General features: G+C 38.2%; 1 protein-coding gene and 2 long non-coding RNA genes across 8 annotated transcripts in view; 2 read left to right on the plus strand and 1 right to left on the minus strand.

Moving 5' to 3' along the window:
• On the minus strand, positions 1-13616 carry LOC136263286 (uncharacterized). Of its 6 annotated transcripts, none has more exons than XR_010704539.1 (6): positions 13359-13616; positions 12868-13304; positions 12323-12745; positions 12051-12262; positions 11569-11633; positions 11357-11509 (listed from the first exon to the last, which is right to left on the minus strand). It is a non-coding gene; the product is annotated as an uncharacterized lncRNA (long non-coding RNA). The 6 variants fall into 6 exon arrangements; XR_010704537.1 differs by having other exon boundaries at positions 12051-12183; positions 12234-12262; positions 12868-13614; XR_010704536.1 differs by having other exon boundaries at positions 12323-12590; positions 12641-12745; positions 12868-13611.
• Positions 5785-10650, plus strand: LOC136263697 (uncharacterized). Its single transcript, XM_066058335.1, has 3 exons — positions 5785-5897; positions 6201-9968; positions 10325-10650. Exons 1-3 carry the CDS (start codon positions 5785-5787, stop codon positions 10410-10412), a joined length of 3969 nt encoding a protein of 1322 aa, XP_065914407.1. The 3' UTR covers positions 10413-10650.
• Positions 13217-26500, plus strand: part of LOC136263288 (uncharacterized) — a 27751-nt gene continuing 14467 nt past the window's right edge. The window contains exon 1 of the long non-coding RNA XR_010704541.1: positions 13217-13691. This is a non-coding gene — a long non-coding RNA (uncharacterized lncRNA). The remainder of the gene's footprint in view (positions 13692-26500) is intronic.

A 26500-nucleotide genomic window follows, 5' to 3' on the forward strand; every position in this document is an offset into this window, starting at 1 on the left:
ACCACCTCTATGTAGTGTTTACCATGTAGCTTGTGTTGTGGCTTTCATTAAGTATTATGCACACACAAATGGTGCAACAAAATTTTGTAATGGATTGCTCGAATGTGGTTGGTGGTGTTGTGGCTCGAATGTGGTTCGTGGTTTGCCAGTGACCATGTATGAGTTGGGGTTGTTCCACACAACTTACACAATATTCAAATTTCATGATGGCCATGAAAATTTCTTGCCATATGGTAAACATACAACAATGTGTAACAACGTTAATCAACATCACATCAAGACTTGACTAAAAATAGTTCCAACAATAGTGATGATTTCTTGTATGTCAACATGACAATACTGAGACCTGTAAAAGAATAAGCAGGCACTGAAGTTAACCTTAAATTAAACACTCATGCAACTGACCTGGAACATTGGTCGCAACACAAAAAAACACTTGTTTCGATATCTGATGACACAATCCAGCAGGCACTGAATTAAAAGAGAATGTACAAAAAATCAATATGCCGGGCTGTATCAATAATAGCATGGATAATCAAAATGAACAAAAATTATATCCCAGGCTAAGTGAATGAATAACATAACTGTTGGGTAAGCATGTCAAACCTGAACATTAGGACATTAGTCAAACAAAAGTACGCTATCACAACTTGGTCATAATACAATGTTTGTACCACTGGACTTCACACTGGTTGCCCAAAAATTGTGCCATTCCAGGACAACAGCATAATTATGAAACAAATAGTTACTACAACACAGAAGGCTTACTGTTGCACTGTCTACACTGATATACCATAATTTAAAAACATAACAGGTAGGCATTAAATACAATACACTTAACATCTGGGTACTAGGAAAAAATCACTAACATCACAACATGTAAACTGACCTAGAAATTAACACCCTTGATGCCACTACAGTCTACACTGGATATTTGTTTGAACCCATCAACACTATACCCGATACATCTGAGTAGACTGACCTGCAAATTCACATCATTAGTATACAGTGATAATTGATAACTACAAAAACAACAATTGCAATAATACAATTCTTCGGTACGTCAACTGACCTGAAATTCATGACACTCAATACCGAGACCTGTAAAAGAATAAGCAGGCACTGAAGTCAACCTTAAATTAAACACACATGCAAACTGACCTGGAACATCGGTCGCAACACCAAAGACACCTGTTTCGATATCTGACGAAACAATCCAGCAGTCACTGAATTAAAAAGAGAATGTGCAAAAAATCAATATGCCAGGCTGTACCAATAAAGGATGGATAAAAAATATATATCCCATATGCAGGTTAAGTGAGTAACATAACTGTTGGGTAAGCATGTAAACCAGAACATTAGGTCATTGGTCAAACAAAAGTACGCTATCACAAACTGGTCACTGATAATTGATAACTACAAAAACAACAATTGCAATAATACAATTCCTCTGAACGTTAACTGACCTGAAATTCATGACACCTGTATCTTTGTTCTTGCATGGTCTCAACTTACATATGTACCATAATCACATTCAACTGCTAGTGGATAAACCAGTATGACCAGATGGCCTGCAAAAACCAACAAGCAGGTGTTAAATACAATACACCTAAAGCCTGGAATATGAAAAATATTATATAAGCATTATTCCACACTGATATAGTAATAGATTATAGGACGTTGTGGAACTTTCCTAAACGTGTAAACTTGAACATGAGGACAACTGCATAATCTGGACACTTGGAATTGTCCAATACCTGATGAACAAGTTAGTACTAATGACATTCACTTCAACATTTTATCCCAGCTGGGTGAATCTCTTGTAACTGAGTCAAAAGGTGTTTATTTTCCACCTGCAACCAAAGTTCTACATTTCGATCTGTGGTTGAGTGTACATAAACTGACCAGGAAAATCAGTATGGAAATGGTTCCTTTCCTTCTGTTGTGACATTACTTACAGCTAACTGGTAAATGATCATCGATGTCCCCGTGGACCCCAACAATGAGTATATCAATAACTTCACAAGTTGGAATGAATTTCCTTTCAACATGTGGTGGAATGAATTTCCTTTCAGCATCTGGTGGACAGGTCCATAAACCCTATCGCACAAACACGGTGAATCAGTGTGTGGCGATGTGACACGTTACACAAACTTCACTCCTCGTTTCGTTAGCATTCGATCAAGACCGGCATATATCATAGAGTACCTCGATCAGTATTCTTGACTCTTACTTCTTCAAGCGTTGCTCAAGCGATGTAGTTTCTCACGAGGGGCTCGAGTTTCTCATTAAAGTTGAGCCGATTAAAGTACGCCTCACCATCTAGTTACATTCTTAAACCATTCAATTTAAAACCACGTATCACGAGTGTCCGCTTAAGGTAATTAGGGACTTTCCACGAGATTTCCCCTAAATAGATCACGTGTTAGTTGTCAATCCGGTGGATTCTGGTGGTATACATGGTTCAACAATGCGGTAAGTGTACATATGCTGTCAATAATTGTTTGTGCACTGCTAAACTAAGTTATTTTTGTGTGATAAGCATGCTTGAGGAAGGGTCTGGGGGACGACACTAATGTTTTGACAGCAGTTGATGATGGCCAGGCAAAGAACTGCGAGAAGAACTACTATGATAGTGTGATAGTAGGGAAAAATTCCCACCCCTATAGCTCTGCCTAGGGGCATTATCTACAGCTACTGTATTATGTTGCCAATATGTACATCCGGGCCAAGAATAAAGGTGAAAGTGGTAGTAAGGCTCAATCCTATTATTCTGCTGAACAGGCAAGGGAGTCTGGGACTCTGGGGGCATGCTTCCTCAGGAAAGTATAAGTACTACAACTTTTTTGTTTTAATTGCTTCATCAAGTATAAAAATTTCAGTCAAAAGGTGATGATCGAGGCTCTGGTCTTATGCACTGGTTGGAGTGGTTGTATCGATACTGCACTGTGGCAACCTTGAGGGGTTAGTGCTGGCATTATCCTTGGCAATACTATTCCATCTCCCCGAGTCTTGATGATTGGGTCCTCCATTCCTTTCTCTGCTGCTCCAATCCTGAAGTTGTGACCACAGTCAAAAGGTAACGATCGAGGCACTGGTCTTGCATCTATACTGTACTGCAACACCCTTGAGGGGTTAGTACCAGCATTGTCCATCGCAATACTGTTCCATCTCCCATATACAAGTCTTGATGGTTGAGTCCTCTATTCCTTTCTCTGCTGCTCTAATCCTGGAGTTGTGACCAAAATAATAAAAAATGGTTATAACATGATAAATGATTATGGTGATAACAATTACAAATGTATTTATAGCTGTGTAGCAACTGTAAACTAATTAGTCACTTGCAAGTTTAATTAGGTGTCTGAAGCATTTAACATGCACAGATATGAGATATATTTGTCACATGCAGGCAGTAAAGATAGATTTACTCTAATAGAACAGTCATACTACACCGTAAATTCATACTTCCGAATTTACGGTGTTATGAAACAATCATTATTATGTATGGATTTTACTGACTCTCCAAGATAATATTCTGCATTAATGTTAATTGCTCATTTCCAAAAAAAATTACCTTTTAAACCAAATGTACAGTCTATCACTGACAAAAATGAGTGATATCCACCCCAAAAACACCTTCGCTGTAAAAAAGGCGCGCCCAAGAAACTACAAGTACCTGGAACCCAATGTAAAAAAACAAAAAGAAAACAGCTCAGCTGAAGTGAAAAGTAACTGGTAACTTAAAGAGCTGATATCTGAAGCGGCCAAGAATACAATTACTAAAGTTTAATCCATGCAAGAACACCTTGGCTATAAAACAGGTGTGTACATGAAAGTAACTGGCAACTGAAATGGCTGATATCTGAAGCGGCCAAGAATGAATGGTCATATACAACTAATTCAAAAATTTAACACTGAACCTTTATAATTCAGCTGTGTTCTATATTCACTCTTGCTGCATCGTAAAGTAATTTCTTTTAACTCTAATTGGCTGGTAATTTGGCTGCCTTTTTTTGCTCTATTATACTGACTATTAAAAAAGGCGGCTAAATTACCAGCCAATTAGAGTTAAAAGAAATTACTTTACGATGCAGCAAGAGTGAATATAGAACACAGCTGAATTATAAAGGTTCAGTGTTAAATTTTTGAATTAGTTGTATATGACCATTCATTCTTGGCCGCTTCAGATATCAGCCATTTCAGTTGCCAGTTACTTTCATGTACACACCTGTTTTATAGCCAAGGTGTTCTTGCATGGATTAAACTTTAGTAATTGTATTCTTGGCCGCTTCAGATATCAGCTCTTTAAGTTACCAGTTACTTTTCACTTCAGCTGAGCTGTTTTCTTTTTGTTTTTTTAAATTGGGTTCCAGGTACTTGTAGTTTCTTGGGCGCGCCTTTTTTACAGCGAAGGTGTTTTTGGGGTGGATTACAGTTACTGGAATAGATGTATTAACATTCAGTCTTGGCTGCTCCAGATATCGGCTATGTACGTGGCTCTTTCTGCTGCCAGTTTCTTTACTACAGTTCAGCTGTTTTTACATGGCGGATTTTGTGAATCAAATGCATTGTATGTTGTGCCTCCTTTGCTACAAGGTACACTTAGTTACTGGCAACAATCACACAGATGTAATAATTCACCAGTAATGTAACATTCAAGATGATTCTGTTTTGTAGAAGATTTAGAGATCCTTTGTGTCACGTAAACCAGTCACTGTATAATATGATAATTACAACAAATATTATGCACAGAACTATTATTAAGTTTGTATGCATTTAGGTATCACTATGCTCAGTAATGTATATATAGCTGAACGCAAATAATGTCAATTTAACTAAGTAAGGTTATCAAGGTTATTATATTGGTGACATGGGGAGGGGGGGCTGTAGTCCCTGTCAAAAAGATTATGCAGGGGCTTAACCCCCTGAAAGTATCTATAGTTACCATTGAACAATTTTGCTGACTGTATTATGCTTAGCTACCTGCAATTACAGTGAATCAACTGGATTCTATATGAATCAAGATTGATATACCCTAATAGGGTCACCCAAATACAACAGTCAACAAATAAATAAATGGTGACTGCTAAAATCGCACTTCACTTTGGGAGTCTAAGCTTCAAAAATTTCCTGGAGGTAGGACTGCATCCCCTCCAAGATCCCTTTATAGGTCCATTGGATACTGATATAAATGCCTCAAGATCAAGAAACCCTAATAGAGCAGTCACCCTACATACAACAGTCAAACTAATATTAATAGTATTCTGATAAACTGCTAAAATCACTCCCAGATTCAATCTCAGAGGGCCTAATTTGTGACCAGATTTGCAAAAAGGGGCCTTCCACACACATCCAATCTATGAACTTGGAAGACCATAGCTTTGTATTCAATATAGATACAAGCTTAATATTTTCTCCATCCATTAACTTGTATTGGTGCTCACTACTGACCAAATTTCAAGGCAATAATGTTTTCCAATCGGAGACTATGAATTGTCAAAGTTGGTAAATTGGATGCATGTAGAAGACCCTTTTTGCAAATCCGGTCACATTTTCAAAATTTCTTGCATGTGAACTTTTTAAGTTGGTACAGTAACTCCTTCAACTTTATTTATTGTTAGATAGGATTTGTGAACTTCATGGAGGTTCTGCTAAAATCCCATGCAGAATGCACTACACCATATTAAAATATTGCATGAATCATGTTAAAGGCTACTGATTCACTAATAAAGTCTAGGATTTGCTGTGATGTAGGCAAGAAGAAATCATGAATAGTGTGTTGACATGGTGCACAAAGTGAAAACTAGATTGATGATCAGATCAGGAGCTATGATGTTAGCATTACAGTACATCATGATCATGATCATGCAATACTGTCAAGCTACCTTGAAGGAAAAGTGTGACTGGTTTTAGGGTGATATTTTTCAGCTGGGAGTCCCAAACCTTCATCATACCTGCTATACTGTACTACCTAAATAGTTTCAGTTTTGATTCTTCTACTGTGTGTATGTAGCCAGCATATTTGTATAGCTGTATACTCATTAAAATGATGGTTAATACATATATAGTAGCCTGTGTATAACTGCATGATGGGTGCTCTAAAAATGCTGTGCTCCATTGCCCATTGGCAACAAGTATCTCCAAAAATTATATAAATTGCTGGATGCTGCATTTATTTTTTTAAATCTGTCTTTATATAGGTTTGTGATAGCATTGACCTTCTGGATGATCACAGCCAGTCAACAAGCAGAAAGTAAAGTGATTACCATTAACAACCATGGCATTAACAACACTGCATGCTGTGTGGATGGATCATGTCCTTGCAGCTCATTGTCCTTTGCATTAGAAAACATAATGAATAATACCATCATAAACATCACATCAGAATCAGTTGTGCTAAACACCACCACTTCAATAGGATCACGAAACCTACACAACGCTACAATAATTAGTAATGCTGCTACTATCATGTGTAACAATAGTGGAGGTGTGTACTGTGAGTCATGTAGTGATGTCATCATTAAAGGGATCACATGGGATCAGTGTGGTGATCCTAACAAGGAGGATACAATAGCAGGAGTTTATTTATCTGTTGCTCACAATATCAAAATAGAGAGATGCATTTTTCGAGGATCTCAAGTCTGTCCATTAGGTATATATCAAGCTAGTTCTAATATTATTGTCAGAAACACTACCTTTTCCTATAATGTTATAAAAGGGCTATACGAATGCAGTGGGTTAAAGATCACAACTCACAATGACAATGTAACTATCACAATTTTGAATAGCAGCTTCATTGGTAATAGACACATTAACAGTAGCTACAATCTAAATGGGCTTTCTGTGAAAGTTTTAGGCAATCCTGAATCGCATCTCAGTTTAACTATTAGTCGAACTGTGTTTGTGTCCAATTCTGGAGGAGCATACATCTTTGTTCAAACTTCTTTTGTTGCACCAATTGTTTTGTCTGAACTAGTGTTTTATAATAACACACAACAAGGCATTTGGTTTCCAGCACTTGATGCACATAATAGTGATACACTTCTGACAATATCCAATTCATCCTTTTCCAACAATGGTAACGGTGGTATAGTTTGTGCTGTCCTTAGTGAGAACTCAGGAAAAAAAGTTAATATTGTAGTTGAGCATTCTAACTTTACAAACAACAGTGCCTCTACTGCTTCTGGTAGTGCAGTATACTTCCACTTAGATACCAATGATAACAATGTTTATATTGTCTCCATACAATACTGTAACTTCACTAACAATAACAATCAAACTGTATTGATTTTTACATCAGAGAGTAGAATGTCATCACATGTGGTAATTATTAATGAGGTTCTGGTAATGGGCAGTCAGATGACAGGTAGCCCTTCTGGTGGTGGAACTGTTTCTGTTGTACTCAATGGTTTAATGAACAATACCTTCATCATCAATAACGTGACATTTTTATCAAACCATTACATGGAAGTAGCTGGAGGTGCTTTATATATCAAAACTGCTAACACATTTAATCAAGTCTATATCACAAACTGTCTCTTTCAAGAGAACATTGCTTATGGGGAAGGTGCAGCTTTGTTTCTTGTAGATGGTAATACTGGAAGTGGTGCAACTGCATACCAAACTTACATAGTTGTCCAGTCAAACTTCATTAGTAACAGTGGTGGGAACAGTGTTGTGTACATTTCAGCTGGTTCAACTTTTACAATAATATTTTTGGCTGACAAGTCAGTGTTCCACAACAACATTGGTACAGCTATACACTTACTGTCCTCTACCTTCAGGTTTGGTAGTGATGTAGCATTTAGTAGCAATTCTGCCAATAATGGTGGTGCGCTTTATTGTGAACATGGAGCTAAACTGTTTTTTTATAATAAACGCAGAATACATTTTTATAACAATTCAGCTGCTCAATATGGCGGTGCAATATATGCAGACCTTGGTTCCAACTGTGGTGCATTATTTTCTTATGATTCACCAAATAGTACTTGGCCTATACAGTTTGTCAAAAACACTGCCGGAATATCTGGCAATTCAGTGTATTTCAATGTTTACCGACATTGCAAAATTTATTCCAATTATAATAGTACCAATTCTATACTATACTTCTTATACCATTTACAATATGATGAACCACGGTCAAAGACAATAGTCTCATCACCCCAATCACTGTTGTTATACTTCACAGAGCATGATGGTGTCAAAACTGGTGATAACACATACCTTGCTAAACACAATATTCTAGGTCACCGCATTTCATTTAATGGATCTGTCTTTGATTACTTCAATCATTCTGCTGCGCCAACACAGTTTGATGTCCAGTGTCAAGACAATTGTGCTGGTATTGAACTGACTGACAATCGCATACTTGTTGACAATGTCACAACTCTTAGTCTTATTTTAACTGGTGAACAAGTAACTTCAAAAGGTAGAAATGTCACTCTTAAACTTACATCTGTACTTGAGACTTTAAACAAAAGAATTTCTTCCTCGGTAGTAGTTGAGCTAGTCCCCTGTTCTCCAGGATACACATATGACAGAACTAGTAATTGTTGTGATTGTTACCTCCATCAGGATATTGTGGAGTGTGTTGAGGATTATAATGAGATAAAAAGAGGTTATTGGTTTGGTACTGTTAGGAATGCAACTACTGTATCTCTCTGCCCAAACCAGTACTGTGAGTATGGTAAACATCGTAAAGAGACCAGACCAGGTTATTGCATTATACCACAAGAATTAGATGATCAATGTAAACTACACAGGACAGGAGTTGCTTGTGGTGACTGTAGTTCAGGATATACTCTGACATATGATTCACCTAGTTGTATCAGCCACCTCCAGTGTTCTCCTCTAATGGCAACATTAGTTATAGTGTTGACTATCCTGTATTGGATTGCTATAATAGGAGTTGTGTTTGGTGTGATGAACTTTCATTGTCGAATATCATCAGGGTATGTGTACGGGATACTCTATTATTACAGCATTGTGGATATATTATTAGATAACAACCCCTACATTACTGGTGGTGTATTTCAGTTAGTTGCCATACTGTCAAGTTTTGCTAAACTGTCACCACAACTATTTGGTAAGCTGTGCTTTGTAGAAGGACTGAGTAGAATTGATCAACAGTTCATTCATTATTCACATGCAGTAGCTATTTCATTGTTCTTGGTGATAATAATCATTATTGCAAGACACCGTCCAAAGGTTGCCTACTATGTCAGCCACTGTATAATACATGTCATCTGTCTTCTGTTACTGCTTGCATATACTTCACTAGCATCCACTTCGTTGCAGTTACTAAAGCCACTAACATTTGCAGGCGTTGATGATGTTTATGTGTATTTGTCTCCAAGTCACAAGTATTTTAGAGGTCGTCATGCCTTCTATGGTATTGTTGCTGCATTGTGTGGACTAATTGTTGTGATTGGTATGCCATTGATACTACTGATACAACCATTCATTAATCCTGTTGTGAGTTTCATCAAAATTATGCCAATACTTGATCAGTTTCAAAGCTGCTACAAAGACAAGTATCGCTACTTTGCTTCCTACTACCTTATCTGTCGACTAGTGATTATCCTAATTGTGTTTATCTGTGACAGCAACTACTACACCATGTTGTACTGTCTACAAACAGCCTGTGTTGTTATTGCCATGATTCATATTTGGATTCAGCCATACAAAGATAGCTTTCTCAATGGATTAGATGGTGTGATTTTACTGACACTAACTTTAGTTGTCAATATTAACTCATTCATTTTCTTGTCTACTGCTACTCCAGGAATCATTTCAGCCCTGGTGGTGTTTCCTCTACTAATCTTCTCTATCACTGGGATTAAGAAGCTGATTAGTTACTGCATGTCAAGGAGAAGAAAGTTAGAGCCGTATATGGATTTTGATGAGTTTGATGGTTATAATGATGAGCGAGTTAATAGGAACAAGAGTGAAAAGATGAGATATGAAGAGTGAGACTTTAAGTTTATACTAATTTATGTTGTCCCAACGTTGCCATGTTATTATAATTATGGGGTTAGACCTTTAGATTGATGTAGCTTTAAGAGAGCATAGTGATATGTTAAGCTTTCATATAAATGGTAATATTGTCCTGTGCACAAACTAAGCAGATATTTAAAGAGTTTTGAGATGGTTAAGAGGTGAAGGAGTATTAATGGAGCTACATATGGCTGTAGATAAACTGTATATTTCCCGCTGAAACCTCTCCTCTTCTGTCTCCTTAATGCAAACAACTTTACATGCAAATGCATGTGCTTGATATAATACAGGGATATGTAAATAACTATCTTATACAACTCTATTTCAGGATTATTGGAAACAATAGTGTTAACGCAACCAGTGATGATGATGATGTCGACGACGACGATGATGATGATTATATGTTGGATCCATGATCTTTTTTAAAGTAAACAAATACTTTTACAATGTTTTGTAATAATTATTAAATTTCATAAGCCAATGTAGATAGATTAAACTGTAAGTTATTTCTTTATGTCTGCATGTTTCTGACTGAGCATTTCTTTATGTACTATCTGCACACTGTACAAGCACATGTGTATAGTATAGTATGCATTTTCATATCAAGTCATGCTGAATGACATCGTATAGCCTGTATATATATAGTGCCATCATTTTTATCCAGTACATCTGTCACACTATAATAATATCAAGACTCACGGTAGTGAGTCGCGCGGCCAAGAAACTACAAAGCGCACACCCAATTAAAAGACGCGCGGCCACTACTGTGAGTTATTTACGTGTAGGGCCGGTTTCGCAATATTAGTCCTAGATTACGCAACATCTCTCAATAGATTTGTATTGTGTTACGAGATAAAAAAATCTTTAGGAGTCGTCATCATCATCATAGTTTTCTTGCGACCTCGCTAAAATAAAAAAGTAACCATCGTACAACTACTGTCACGTTATACCAGTGGCGTTTTAAGCAGAAATCTTTTAAATTTCATTTAGTGCCACACCCCATGCGAGCGTTTATAAATCGCCAGTTGTCTTATGGTGTGAAGAACAAAATCACTAGCGAAGGTGCTTTAAGCATACTCTTCAATTCTCTATTTACATGTAATTTTTAATAGATTAACCACAAAGGCCGATAAGGTGAATACAAAAGGTAACAAGCCTTTAGGGGTTACCACCTCTATGTAGTGTTTACCATGTAGCTTGTGTTGTGGCTTTCATTAAGTATTATGCACACACAAATGGTGCAACAAAATTTTGTAATGGATTGCTCGAATGTGGTTGGTGGTGTTGTGGCTCGAATGTGGTTCGTGGTTTGCCAGTGACCATGTATGAGTTGGGGTTGTTCCACACAACTTACACAATATTCAAATTTCATGATGGCCATGAAAATTTCTTGCCATATGGTAAACATACAACAATGTGTAACAACGTTAATCAACATCACATCACGACTTGACTAAAAATAGTTCCAACAATAGTGATGATTTCTTGTATGTCAGCATGACGATACTGAGACCTGTAAAAGAATAAACAGGCACTGAAGTTAACCTTAAATCAAACACTCATGCAACTGACCTGGAACATTGGTCGCAACACCAAAAACACTTGTTTCGATATCTGATGACACAATCCAGCAGGCACTGAATTAAAAGAGAATGTACAAAAAATCAATATGCCGGGCTGTATCAATAATAGCATGGATAATCAAAATGAACAAAAATTATATCCCAGGCTAAGTGAATGAATAACATAACTGTTGGGTAAGCATGTCAAACCTGAACATTAGGACATTAGTCAAACAAAAGTACGCTATCACAACTTGGTCATAATACAATGCTTGTACCACTGGACTTCACACTGGTTGCCCAAAAATTGTGCCATTCCAGGACAACAGCATAATTATGAAACAAATAGTTACTACAACACAGAAGGCTTACTGTTGTACTGTCTACGCTGATATACCATAATTTAAAAACATAACAGGTAGGCATTAAATACAGTACACTTAACATCTGGGTACTAGGAAAAATCACTAACATCACAACATGTAAACTGACCTAGAAATTAACACCCTTGATGCCACTACAGTCTACACTGGATATTTGTTTGAACCCATCAACACTATACCCGATACATCTGAGTAGACTGACCTGCAAATTCACATCACTAGTATACAGTGATAATTGATAACTACAAAAACAACAATTGCAATAATACAATTCTTCTGTACGTCAACTGACCTGAAATTCATGACACTCGATACCGAGACCTGTAAAAGAATAAGTAGGCACTGAAGTCAACCTTAAATTAAACACACATGCAAACTGACCTGGAACATCGGTTGCAACACCAAAGACATCTGTTTCGATATCTGACGAAACAATCCAGCAGGCACTGAATTAAAAAGAGAATGTGCAAAAAATCAATATGCCAGGCTGTACCAATAAAGGATGGATAATCAAAATGAACTAAAAATATATATCCCATATGCAGGTTAAGTGAGTAACATAACTGTTGGGTAAGCATGTAAACCAGAACATTAGGTCATTGGTCAAACAAAAGTACGCTATCACAAACTGGTCACTGATAATTGATAACTACAAAAACAACAATTGCAATAATACAATTCCTCTGAACGTTAACTGACCTGAAATTCATGACACCTGTATCTTTGTTCTTGCATGGTCTCAACTTACATATGTACCATGATCACATTCAACTGCTAGTGGATAAACCAGTATGACCAGATGGTCTGCAAAAACCAACAAGCAGGTGTTAAATACAATACACCTAAAGCCTGGAATATGAAAAATATTATATAAGCATTATTCCACACTGATATAGTAATAGATTATAGGACATTGTGGAACTTGCCTAAACGTGTAAACTTGAACATGAGGACAACTGCATAATCTGGACACTTGGAATTGTCCAATACCTGATGAACAAGTTAGTACTAATGACATTCACTTCAACATTTTATCCCAGCTGGGTGAATCTCTTGTAACTGAGTAAAAAGGTGTTTATTTTCCACCTGCAACCAAAGTTCTACATTTCGATCTGTGGTTGAGTGTACATAAACTGACCAGGAAAATCAGTATGCCATAGCCGGGGTATGGAAATGGTTCCTTTCCTTCTGTTGTGACATTACTTACAGCTAACTGGTAAATGATCATCGATGTCCCCGTGGACCCCAACAATGAGTATATCAACAGGCGTATATCAATAACTTCACAAGTTGGAATGAATTTCCTTTCAACATGTGGTGGAATGAATTTCCTTTCAGCATCTGGTGGACAGGTCCATAAACCCTATCGCACAAACACGGTGAATCAGTGTGTGGCGATGTGACACGTTACACAAACTTCACTCCTCGTTTCGTTAGCATTCAAGACCGGCATATATCATAGAGTACCTCGATCAGTATTCTTGACTCTTACTTCTTCAAGCGTTGCTCAAGCGATGTAGTTTCTCACGAGGGGCTCGAGTTTCTCATTAAAGTCGAGCCGATTAAAGTACGCCTCACCATCTAGTTACATTCTTAAACCATATGCTTAAACCATTCAATTTAAAACCACGTATCACGAGTGTCCGCTTAAGGTAATTAGGGACTTTCCACGAGATTTCCCCTACTGAATAGATCACGTGTTAGTTGTCAATCCGGTGGATTCTGGTGGTATACATGGTTCAACAATGCGGTAAGTGTACATATGCTGTTTGTGCACTGCTAAACTAAGTTATTTCTGTGTGATAAGCATGCTTGAGGATCTAGCTTGAGGTAGATATGGCTTGATACGTGGAGAGGGTGATGTTGAGTTTTGGGAAGGGTTACATAGTAACAAAGGTAACAAAGTAACAAAATGTTATAAAGCGCAGTAGCTAGCTACACTGTGCCCCTGGGCTCCAACAGCAAATTGCTGACTAGCCAGTACTCCAAATTGTAATTCTAAACATGAGTCCGGGAACGACAAGTTAAATTTCTGTTACTCTGTAAATGCTGAAATTTGTTTGGTAGTTACCCAGTTACCACATATCATTCCACTTTTTAAATCCATTCTGCTCAAATGTTAGCTTCTTTGTTAGTTATCTAAATACAATCTCCACTAGGTTTTTCATTCATGATTTTGCTTGTCGTTCCCAGACTCATGTTTAGAATTACAATTTGGAGTACTGGCTAGTCAGCAATTTGCTGTTGGAGCCCAGGGGCACAGTGTAGCTAGCTACTGCGCTTTATAACATTTTGTTACCTTTGTTACTATGTAACCCTTCCCAAGACTCAACATCACCCTCTCCACATATCCTGGCTTGAGGAAGGGTCTGGGGGACGACACTAATGTTTTGACAGCAGTTGATGATGGCAAGGCAATGAACTGCGAGAAGAACTACTGTGATAGTGTGATAGTAGGGAAAAATTCCCACCCCTATAGCTCTGCCTAGGGGCATTATCTACAGCTACTGTATTATGTTGCCGATATGTACATCCAGGCCAAGAATAAAGGTGAAAGTGGTAGTAAGGCTCAATCCTATTATTCTGCTGAACAGGCAAGGGAGTCTGGGACTCTGGGGGCATGCTCCCTCAGGAAAGTATAAGTACTACAACTTTTTTGTTTTAATTGCTTCATCAAGTATAAAAATTTCAGTCAAAAGGTGATGATCGAGGCTCTGGTCTTATGCACTGGTTGGAGTGGTTGTATCGATACTGCACTGTGGCAACCTTGAGGGGTTAGTGCTGGCATTATCCTTGGCAATACTATTCCATCTCCCCGAGTCTTGATGATTGAGTCCTCCATTCCTTTCTCTGCTGCTCCAATCCTGAAGTTGTGACCACAGTCAAAAGGTGACGATCGAGGCTCTGGTCTTGCATCTATACTGTACTGCAACACCCATGAGGGGTTAGTACCGGCATTGTCCATCGCAATACTGTTCCATCTCCCATATACAAGCCTTGATGGTTGAGTCCTCTATTCCTTTCTCTGCTGCTCTAATCCTGAAGTTGTGACCAAAATAATAAAAAATGGTTATAACATGATAAATGATTATGGTGATAACAATTACAAATGTATTTATAGTTGCGTAGCAACTGTAAACTAATTAGTCACTTGCAAGTTAATTAGGTGTCTGAAGCATTTAACATGCACAGATATGAGATATATTCATCACATGCAGGCAGTAAAGATAGATTTACTCTAATAGAACAGTCATACTACATTTTAAATTCATACTTCCGAATTTACGGTGTTACGAAACAATCATTATTATGTATGGATTTTACTGACTCTCCAAGATAATATTCTGCATTAATGTTAATTGCTCATTTCCAAAAAAAAATTACCTTTTAAACCAAATGTAGAGTCTATCACTGACAAAAATGAGTGATATCCACCACAAAAACACCTTCGCTGTAAAAAAGGCGCGCCCAAGAAACTACAAGTACCTGGAACCCAATGTAAAAAAACAAAAAGAAAACAGCTCAGCTGAAGTGAAAAGTAACTGGTAACTTAAAGAGCTGATATCTGAAGCGGCCAAGAATACAATTACTAAAGTTTAATCCATGCAAGAACACCTTGGCTATAAAACAGGTGTGTACATGAAAGTAACTGGCAACTGAAATGGCTGATATCTGAAGCGGCCAAGAATGAATGGTCATATACAACTAATTCAAAAATTTAACACTGAATCTTCATAATTCAGCTGTGTTCTATATTCACTCTTGCTGCATCGTAAAGTAATTTCTTTTAACTCTAATTGGCTGGTAATTTGGCCGCCTTTTTCAATAGTCAGTATAATAGAGCAAAAAAAGGCAGCCAAATTACCAGCCAATTAGAGTTAAAAGAAATTACTTTACGATGCAGCAAGAGTGAATATAGAACACAGCTGAATTATAAAGGTTCAGTGTTAAATTTTTGAATTAGTTGTATATGACCATTCATTCTTGGCCGCTTCAAATATCAGCCATTTCAGTTGCCAGTTACTTTCATGTACACACCTGTTTTATAGCTAAGGTGTTCTTGCATGGATTAAACTTTAGTAATTGTATTCTTGGCCGCTTCAGATATCAGCTCTTTAAGTTACCAGTTACTTTTCACTTCAGCTGAGCTGTTTTCTTTTTGTTTTTTTACATTGGGTTCCAGGTACTTGTAGTTTCTTGGGCGCGCCTTTTTTACAGCGAAGGTGTTTTTGTGGTGGATATAGTTTACATATGAAGCACATATGTGTGTTTGCTAAAAGCTTTGTGCAAAAATCTGGTTCTTAGCACATGATGCACAAACTTTTACTTGTTATGGATTAGTGGAATGCCATTAGAGCCAAATTATACAGTCAGTATAGAAAATTCCACTAAATAATTTTTTTTAAAAATCCATAAGAACTTATATAAAGAAGAAGAAGGGCTTTTGAAGAAGCGTTTTTTGGCCATTTTGGAGGCACTTTTGGGCTTGATTCTACCTAACCAATACTGTCATGGTACCATAAAGCTATTGTGGAAACTGATTTCTGCTACTCCAAGTTACAGATGGGTAATTGGTTCAGTATGCTGATGACACCATCCTGACCTGCTGTGGACACATCCCTGCAGCAGCAGCTGCACATGCTTCAATGAATTCTTAGCTGCAGTTAGTTTTTAAATTTATTTCTGGCAATTGAATGATGCTAAACTTTAAGAAATCTAATGTTATGTGGTTTTGTGGTAATCGTAAGAAGCTGGCAGATTATCCTCCCATTGTAGTTGATGAAGTAATCTTGAAGATGGTGGATAAACAGAGGGGTGATATTTGACCCTACCCTTTCCTGGGCTAATCAAGTATCCAATGCTTGTAATAAGATGGCATACATCTTCACATGATCAATTCACACAAGCGGACTCTGGTACTCAATTGCTTAAACCTTTAATCGATTCTTTTATATTATCTCACCTTTATTATGCTTTCTTTACGTGTGTGGGGTCCCTCTCTGACTCAACAGTTATCACAACGTCTGCTGCGTCTCCAGAATAGAGCTGTTCATCTAATAATGAATTTAAATCCCCGAAATCATGATCACCTATTGCTGTATTACCAGCATTTGCATTGGCCGCCGTTTCAATATCTCAGTCAATTTTGTTCTGTTTGTGTACCATCATACTACAAGGGCACATCGCTTCTGTGATTACCATTTCAAAGTAGCTACAATGATAGAACCCCCAAAGAGAAATCCTGCTTGACCCTGAAATATTTACTGAAATGCGCAGTTACGCATGTGTACATCTACCAGTACCATCATACTAGACGTATTCCCTTGGAGACACCTATGCACTTTAGTAGCACCCAAACTCATTATCATACAAGGGTTAAGTCATTTTTTGTGTTTCCATATTGATCAATTTTCCCTTCTTACAACAGTTCTTTGGATGTAAAGCATCCCATTGGTAGAACAGTGTACTAGCTTCCCTCCACAATACTATTAACAGACACCATTTTAATAGTTTTTGTTAGGATTATTTTGTGCATGTACTGTCTTGTTTATAACTGTAGTGTTTATTTTTGTAGTTGTACTGTATGTATGAATTGTATTGTAATGTCTCCTGCAAGGAAGAACGGCTTTAGTCAATTGTGTGGAGTTGAAAATGTATCTTTCCTAACATACAGTATTACTATACTGTAGGATAATACTGTAAGAGTAACTGCATGTGCCTAGCTACTATATAGTAATTTGCTTGTTTTTCAACACATTGTACATGTACAAAGCCAATAGGTGAAGTATCCATTTCTTGAATCACAATAAATTGTGTACTTATACAGTCTTCTAATTAAAATAATTCCCTCCTTTGCATTTTTCCATTTCTCTGTCATCTTTAATAATCCCCCTCCTTTGTATAAGTTTCATTCCATTGTAATAACTATAGAACATCTCAAAATCCTGTAGCTATACAGAGGCATAAGTACTATCAGCTATTTAACCTTGTAGGTAGCTTGGAGATCCAAATTGTAAATGCTTTCATAAAAGTCCGTGCGTGCGTGCGTGCGTGCGTGCGTGCGTGCGTGCGTGCGTGCGTGCGTGCGTGCGTGCGTTAGCTACACATGCGTAGCTGTGTATTTCAGTAAATGTTTTAGAGTCAAGTAGGATTTCTTTTGGGGGGGGTTCTATCACATACGTATAGGCACCAACCTATTATGCCAGCATAATTTTGAGCATAATAGGTACCTGAAAGCATCAAGCACAATGCTAGCATAATAGGCAGAATAACTCTCATATTGTAAACAAAAATGCATACCACAGAATAAGGTTGACTTACAATAATAAAACAGTCAATGCCACTTATATGACATTAAGTAATTATCTGACATGACTGTTATTATAGTTTACAATGCAGCCAAATTTTTAATGCACAACAAGCACTTTTTACATTTAACCAGTTGTTCATAAGCCAAAGTTTATCGTTACAGCATCTTTCTTGGTCAAGCCTTCAGCTGAGACGTAAAATATCCAGACTACAAGCACTTTTTAAAATTATACATCAATATTATTCACTATCAATTCCTCCTCATTTCATTTCAATGACAAGATCCACCAGACTATATCACCCACATCGTTTTATACTACCAAACTCATCCGCCTAAAATTATTCATACCAACAGAGCTTTTTCTCCAGATCAATTAAGGATTGGAACAACTTACCATCTTCCATCATTGAGAGCATCAATATTGACTCTTTTTCAGCGGAACTGCAAACATTGTATGGAACTCAATAACTGTAATCTTTGTAACTACGTAGCTAAATTCATTTTATGATTGCTTTTTTTCCTGAGCATATCAGCTGTGCTGTCTGCTCAGTAACAATAATAATAATAATAAATAATAATTATCCATAGAAAGTAACAAAACATTGGAATTGTGGCAATAATTTTGAGCATAATTATGAGCATAATAGGCAAAAATTTTTAGCACTGCAGCATAGCATAAATAGGTAAAATTAAAAGCATAATAGGCTGGTGCCTACGTACGTAGCTACTTTGAAATGGCAATCACAGAAGCGATGCGCCTCCTGACGCTGACAACACTTTCATATCATCTTTCCTAACTGGCCTCATATTGAATGAAGTGCGTGAGCGGCTGACCTGAGATAACCGTGGGCCGCAGGTTCACTTTGACAAAATAAACACGTGACCGCATTTTCAGGATAGCTACTAACAGGAGTTTGGCAATGCTTGAGGCACTGACGAGGGCACTGAAGTACACCGTTTGGTTTACAGCACTGTTTATGGTGATTCCAATTGATTCATTAATGCCAAAGATTCAGCCCCTAGCCTCGTGCGTTTCTGATTCGTGTGGTAAGTAGCTATCACGTATATAGCTGTTGCCACCGATTGATTATTATTATTATAGCTAGCTAGTAGGGTATGCTGAATGTGTGTGCCGTGTGCATTGCTTTGTTTGTATAGCTCGTACGTAGCTAGCTCAGTATGCATCCGGCTTAGTCTCGCCAAAGATTATAATTATAGACACTACCCTACCTTAGATGAGTTTTGTACTAACCTGAACATTCATTATGATCACACCTGTGCACAACAATCTTTTTGATTTCTGCACAGTAACAAATATAATAATAATAATAACACCTTAATCTATGGTCTCGTGTAGCCGGACTAGATCACTATCTTTTCAGTGTAGCTAATTGGGTTGGGAAGAAAACTTTTCTTCCTAACCAATACAAAGAAGGAAAAATGGTTTGGCTATGCTAGACTACATCCAGCTACACAGTGCATGATTATACAGTGAGGCAGGGCCGGAGAAGGGAAAATTGAGTTGGTCAGGCCATTGACTATAATGTTGAAATTGCTACTATATACATGCCAATGAGAGAGGAGCTGTTGCACAGTGTGCGAAGTGCGAAGCACGAGCATTCTAGGGGGGTCTGGGGGTATGCCCCCACAGGAAATTTTTGAAAATTAGACACTCAGATATGCAATTTTAGTGATATTTCACTGCTAGCTAGCTATATAAATATGCTCAAGCCTATCTGATGTTCTTCAGACTTTCTATACTATGTATAATTGTAGACCTGACCTCGGACCTGACATACCCAGGGGACACAGCATGAAACTTGCTGTATGGTTCATTTAGTTATAGCTAGCAATTAGCAGTTCAAGGGAGATCTGGGGGTGCAACCCCCAGAAGCTGCAGAATTTTTGCAATTTAAAGGCTTGAAAATGCCTTAAAATTTAAAATTGATGCTAAATTTTAACGTAAAACTAGCTAGCAACTTGCAACATTCCCCCCAAATTTCACATGGAACCCATGCAGCATGGCCCCCTTTAGCTAGGATATAATTACTATCTAATCAAAAACAGCCAAGCTGTAAAAAAAGGTGCGGCCCCCATAAAGGCCATGGTGAAAAAAGATGTGAAATCCAAGGTGGCGGCCAAGAAATGGCTGTGATGGTAGGTTAATGGTTACATTTTAATAACAACAATTCAGGTGAATTTGGTGCCAAGACCAAGCGGCACAAAATTCACCTGAATTGCCGTTATTAAAATGTAACCATTAACCTACCATCACAGCCATTTCTTGGCCGCCACCTTGGATTTCACATCTTTTTTCACCATGGCCTTTATGGGGGCTGCACCTTTTTTTACAGCTTGGCTGTTTTTGATTAGATATCACTTCTTTTTGTATTTGTATACTGCAAAGCCGGCCTATGGCTGGCTTTGGGGCTTTTTTTAACCCATGTGTTTTTTTCTTTACCACAGGAAGAAGAAAAGAACTTAAAGAAGAATTTTAGTACTTCAATTATTTTTGATTTTATTAGTAATTATACAAATTATATACATATATTTATTACATGCTCATTATTCCCCACAGGATTTTTTTTTGCAGCTGATCTCTCTACTGGGTGACTTGAAATGTAGCTGAACTATATACAGGATGGTTTCTTTGTAGCTGAACTCTCTGTAACATTTGATTTGTTTGCAGCTAAACTCTCTACATGGTGGTGTCTTTATAGCCGAACTCTCTACATGATGGTTTCTTTGTAGCTGAACTCTCTATAAGGTGACTTCGTCTAGCTGAACTCTCTATAGGGTGATTTTTTGTAGCTAAACTCTCTGCAGGGTGATTTGTTTGCAGCTGAACTCTCTACATGATGGTTTCTTTGTAGCTGAACTCTCTACAAGGTGACTTCGTCCAGTTGATCTCTCTACGGGGTGATTTGTTTCTAGCTGAACTCTCTACAGGTGAATTGTTTGCAGCTAAACTCTCTACATGGTGGTTTCTTTGTAGCTGAACTCTCTACAAGGTAACTTCTTCTCTACAGGGTGATTTGTTGTAGTAGAATTCTCTACAAGGTGGTTTGTATGAGGCTGAACTCTCTACATGGCGGTTTCTTTGTAGCTGAACTCTCTACAGAGTGATTTGTTTGCAGCTGAACTCTCTACATGATGGTTTCTTTGTAACTGAACACTCTACAAGGTGACTTCTTCTAGCTGATCTTTCTACAGGGTGAATTGTTGTAGCTGAACTATCTACAAGGTAACTTCTTCTAGCTGATCTCTATACAGAGTGATTTGTTTGTAGTTGAATTCTGTACAGGTGGTTTCTTTGTAGCTAAACTCTTTACAAGGTGACTTCTTCTAGCTGAACTCTCTACGGGTAATTTCTTTGTAGCTGAACTCTCTATATGATGGTTTCTTTGTAAATAAACTCTCTACAAGGTGAATTCTTCTACCTGATCTCTCTACAGGGTGATTTGTTTGTAACTAAACTCTGTACAAGTGCGTTTTTGTGGGTGATCTCACTGCAGGTTGATTTGTTTGTAGCTGAACTCACTAAAGGGTGATTTTGCTTGTAGCTGAACTCCTTGCATTGTATCTAGTTTCTAGCTGATCTCTCTACAGGGTGATTTGTTTGTAGCTGATCTCTCTACAAGTTGATTTGTGTGTAGCTGATCTCTCTGCAGGTTGATTAATTTACAGCCGATCTCTCTACAAGGTAATTTGTTTGTAGCTGAACTGTCTATAAAGTGATTTATTTGTAGCTGATCTCTCTGCAGGTTGATTTGTTTTAGCTGAACTCTCTACAGGGTGATTTACTTGTAGCTGAACTCCTTAATTGTGACTAGTTTCTAGCTGATCTCTCTACAGGGTGATTTGTTTGTAGCTGATCTCTCTACAAGTTGATTTGTGTGTAGCTGATCTTTCTACTGGTTGATTTGTTTGTAGCCGATCTCTCTACAGGGTAATTTGTTTGTAGCTGAACTCTGTACAAGGTGCTTTTTTGTAGGTGATCTCACTGCAGGTTGATTTGTTTGTAGCTGAACTCACTAAAGGGTGATTTGCTTGTAGCTGAACTCCTTACATTGTGTCCAGTTTCTAGCTGATCTCTCTACAGAGTGATTTGTTTGTAGCTGAACTCTCTATATGGTGATTTATTTGTAGCTGAACTCCTTACATTGTGTGTAGTTTCTAGCTGATCTCTCTACAGGGTGATTTGTTTGTAATTGATCTCTCTACAAGTTGATTTGTGTGTAGCTGATCTCTCTGCAGGTTGATTTGTTTGTAGCCGATCTCTCTATAGGGTAATTTGTTTGTAGCTGAACTCTCTATAAGGTGATTTGTTTGTAGTTGATCTCTCTGCAGGTTGATTTGTTTTAGCTGAACTCTCTACAGGCTGATTTGTTTGTAGCCGATCTCTCTACAGGGTAATTTGTTTGTAGCTGAACTCTGTACAAGGTGCTTTTTTGTAGGTGATCTCACTGCAGGTTGATTTGTTTGTAGCTGAACTCACTAAAGGGTGATTTGCTTGTAGCTGAACTCCTTACATTGTGTCCAGTTTCTAGTTGATCTCTCTACAGAGTGATTTGTTTGTAGCTGAACTCTCTATATGGTGATTTATTTGTAGCTGAACTCCTTACATTGTGTGTAGTTTCTAGCTGATCTCTCTACAGGGTGATTTGTTTGTAATTGATCTCTCTACAAGTTGATTTGTGTGTAGCTGATCTCTCTGCAGGTTGATTTGTTTGTAGCCGATCTCTCTATAGGGTAATTTGTTTGTAGCTGAACTCTCTATAAGGTGATTTGTTTGTAGTTGATCTCTCTGCAGGTTGATTTGTTTTAGCTGAACTCTCTACAGGCTGATTTGTTTGTAGCCGATCTCTCTACAGGGTAATTTGTTTGTAGCTGAACTCTCTACAAGTTGATTTGTGTGTAGCTGATCTCTTTGCAGGTTGATTTGTTTGTAGCCGATCTCTCTACAGGGCAATTTGTTTGTAGCTGATCTCTCTACAGGGTGATTTTTTTGTAGCTGACCTCTCTTCAGGATGATTTGTTTCTAGATGATCTCTCTACAGGGTGATTTTTTTGTAGCTGACCTCTCTTCAGGGTGATTTGTTTCTAGCTGATTGCTCTACAGGTTGATTTGTTTGTAGATGCACTCTCTACAGGGTAATTTGCTTGTAGCTGAACTCCTTACTTTGTGTCTAGTTTGTAGCTGATCTCTCTACAGGGTGATTTGTTTGTAGCTGAACTCCTTACATTGTGTGTAGTTTCTAGCTGATCTCTCTACAGGGTGATTTGTTTGTAGCTGATCTCTCTACAAGTTGATTTGTGTGTATATAGCTGATCTCTCTGCAGGTTGATTTGTTTGTAGCCGATCTCTCTACAGGTAATCTGTTTGTAGCTGAACTCTCTATAAGGTGATTTGTTTGTAGCTGATCTCTCTGCAGGTTGATTTGTTTTAGCTGAACTCTCTACAGGGTGATTGCTTGTAGCTGAACTCCTTACATTGTGTCTAGTTTCTAGCTGATGTCTCTACAGGGTGATTTTTTGTAGCTGAACTCTCTTCAGGGTGATTTGTTTCTAGCTGATCTCTCTACAGGTAGATTTGTGTTGATTTGTTCATTGCTGATCGCTCTAAAGGTAATTGATTTGTTGCAGTTGAACACCCTGCAAAGTGTTTTGTTTGTAGCTGATCACTCTAAAGGGTAATTTGTTTGTAGCTGAACTCTCTCCACAGTGACTTGTGTGTAGCTGAATTCTGTGTAACTGAATTCTCTAGAGAGTGACTTAATTGTAGCTGAATTTTCTACACAGTGCATGACTTGTTTATAGCTGAACTTTCTTCAGTGTGACTTGTAATGTTCTGAATCTCTATAGTGGTATATTTGCTTAACTCTCCACATGGTGACTGTCTTCTTGCTGAACTGTCTATAAGATTAACTGTTTGCAGCTGAACTCCCTACAGAATAACTTGTGATGTAATAAGATTCTATAATGGAGTAAATAAATTAGCCGAATGCTCTATTAGGGTGACTGTTCTATTAGAGTATCTCGATCTCGCATTTGCTACACGGAGTTGGCTTTCGAATCATAACTCAGTGGTTTGTAATCCGATTCTTCTGTACTACTGCAAGGACTTTCTATGAAGATTATTCCAGCTATACACCGATTTTCAGCTCATTGCTCTAAGCGGTTTGCCTAGTAGGCATGAAAACTAATACTTTTTTATTCATAAAAATCGATCGCGTAATTGTGACACAGGTTGGGTTTTGTGTCATATCTCCGTGGTCTTTATCTTGATTCCTTTCAAACCACCAAAAGGCACTCCTACGATGGTTACTCCATCTACATAGCAATTTTCAACTCATTCCATGAAGCGGTTTACCCTGTAGGCGTGACAACAAATCGATCTTGTTTTACGCGAATAATCGGTCATAACTCCTGAACCATTCATCTGATTTGTACCAAATTTGATGCTAGGATTCCCCTTTGGACTCCCTTTCTGTGTGCCAAATTTCAAGGCGATCGGAGTACGCGTTTGCTTGTTATAGCAATTTTTGCAAGTGTGCGAAAAGACGAAGAAGAAAAAAAAACGAAGAAAAAAAAACGAAACTTTGGCAGCTCGTATCTCGGAAATGGCTGGAGCGATTTCCTTCAAATTTGGAATGTAGACTCCCTTGGCTGGCGGGCAACTGTGTAGCAAATTTGGTTCCAATCAGATACGTGATCACCGAGATACAAAGGTGTGAAAATGACGTTTTCGTTCTTCCTGTCAATATACTCACGGTGTGGCGCGCCGGCTTCTTGGGCCGCACGACACACTACCGTGTGTCTTGATTACTATACAGTGAATTTACACAGCTACAATAAAAAGCTACACAGCTACAAAAATACAGTATACTACTATCTTGCTACTATACTGGTTTGTATGAAGTGAACGGATCATCACGTAAATATACTGGTGGACAGTCACGAGACCAATCAGTATTCGAAGAGGTTGAGCAGGCCTCCTTCACCCCCCTTGTGTTTGCAACCACTGGAGGTATGGGAAGGGAGGCAATAGTTTTCTACCGTCGTTTGGCTGACCATCTATCTCGCCGCGGCTCTACTAGTTACAGTCAGACTCTGGCTTTTATCCGATGCACATTGTCTTTTTCTCTACTTCGGTCAGCTACAATGTGCATACGTGGAAGTAGGTCCATCTCGCATCGCTCCTCTGATGCCTCTCCTGAGATGGGCCGCATTGATGAGCACAGGGACTTTTAAACTTTTAGCAATCTGGTCCTTTTTATTCAGTTGTCCAGCACGTGCTTTCTTTGTGCTGGGGGCGGTAGGCAAGGGCAGTCCATCCAGCCCGGGAAAAAAAAATCTGTATTCGAAAATGGTGCGATGTGGGTGAGACTGAGAGTTTGCTCAGTATCTCGACAGGACGAGTGGGTAGTTGAAGAGGAGTGATTTCTACTCAACATATCTCATCCAGATGGCAACCATGTAATGTATGGGTGTACAGCTTCTTGCCGCGGAATGAGTCATCTGGTTTGTCACTGCCAGCCCTTCGCCCAGTAAAAGAAGCCAAGAGAGACAAGCCAAGGAATGCTAATGATTATTTTATGAAGATGTGATATAAGTGTGCTGGTTTAGAATCAAAGAAGGCACCTGCCTTACACGTGATAAATGCCAACTGTCAGCACACGTGATACTGTACGTAGAACCCACAATCATTTCTGTGCAAAACAATACTGTAAGGTATTTGGAGGTACTATACGTGTAGTTCTGTGCTTTAGTTAGGCTGAGAAACTAGGTAACTACTCGTGTCATGCATTTTCAATAACATCTGTAAAATGTACGTAGCTACAAGTAGATGTGATCGTCCAAAGATTGCATGAGAGTAATGTAGTTCGAGCTGGTCAGCTAGTCGGTTCAACTCCAGATTATTGGTCCGGCTCAGGCCTGACCAACCGGACCGTCTCCTCCGGCCTTGTGAGGTCTAATGTGTGTATGTAGCTGCTTCCTATTATGTATAGCTAAGTGCACTTAAACTATGCAGTAAGGGACATAGCTACCAGCTGTGCTGACTGCTCTTTACATATTAGTCGCTGTTCTTCCCTTCAAGATGACCTCACTTCCATTTCTTCTTGGGCTAGTCATTGGCAGCTAAAGTTAAATCCCATAAAACGTGAAGCTTTGATGATCACTTACAAATTAACTGATTCCACTATACTCCATTAACCATCAACCTAGAGGTATAATCCTGTGAAGTA

Source organism: Dysidea avara, chromosome 8 (assembly GCF_963678975.1).
Source record: "Dysidea avara chromosome 8, odDysAvar1.4, whole genome shotgun sequence".
Taxonomy (NCBI): domain Eukaryota; kingdom Metazoa; phylum Porifera; class Demospongiae; order Dictyoceratida; family Dysideidae; genus Dysidea; species Dysidea avara.

Excerpts from the sequence above, each read along its gene's own strand:
- LOC136263697 (XM_066058335.1), top strand. The coding sequence starts at position 5,785 with ATGGTGCACAAAGTGAAAACTAGATTGATGATCAGATCAGGAGCTATG. Across the intron at positions 5,898-6,200 it reads CAAGCTACCTTGAAGGAAAA|GTTTGTGATAGCATTGACCT; the intron begins GTGTGACTGGTT and ends GTCTTTATATAG. Across the intron at positions 9,969-10,324 it reads GAAAAGATGAGATATGAAGA|GATTATTGGAAACAATAGTG; the intron begins GTGAGACTTTAA and ends ACTCTATTTCAG.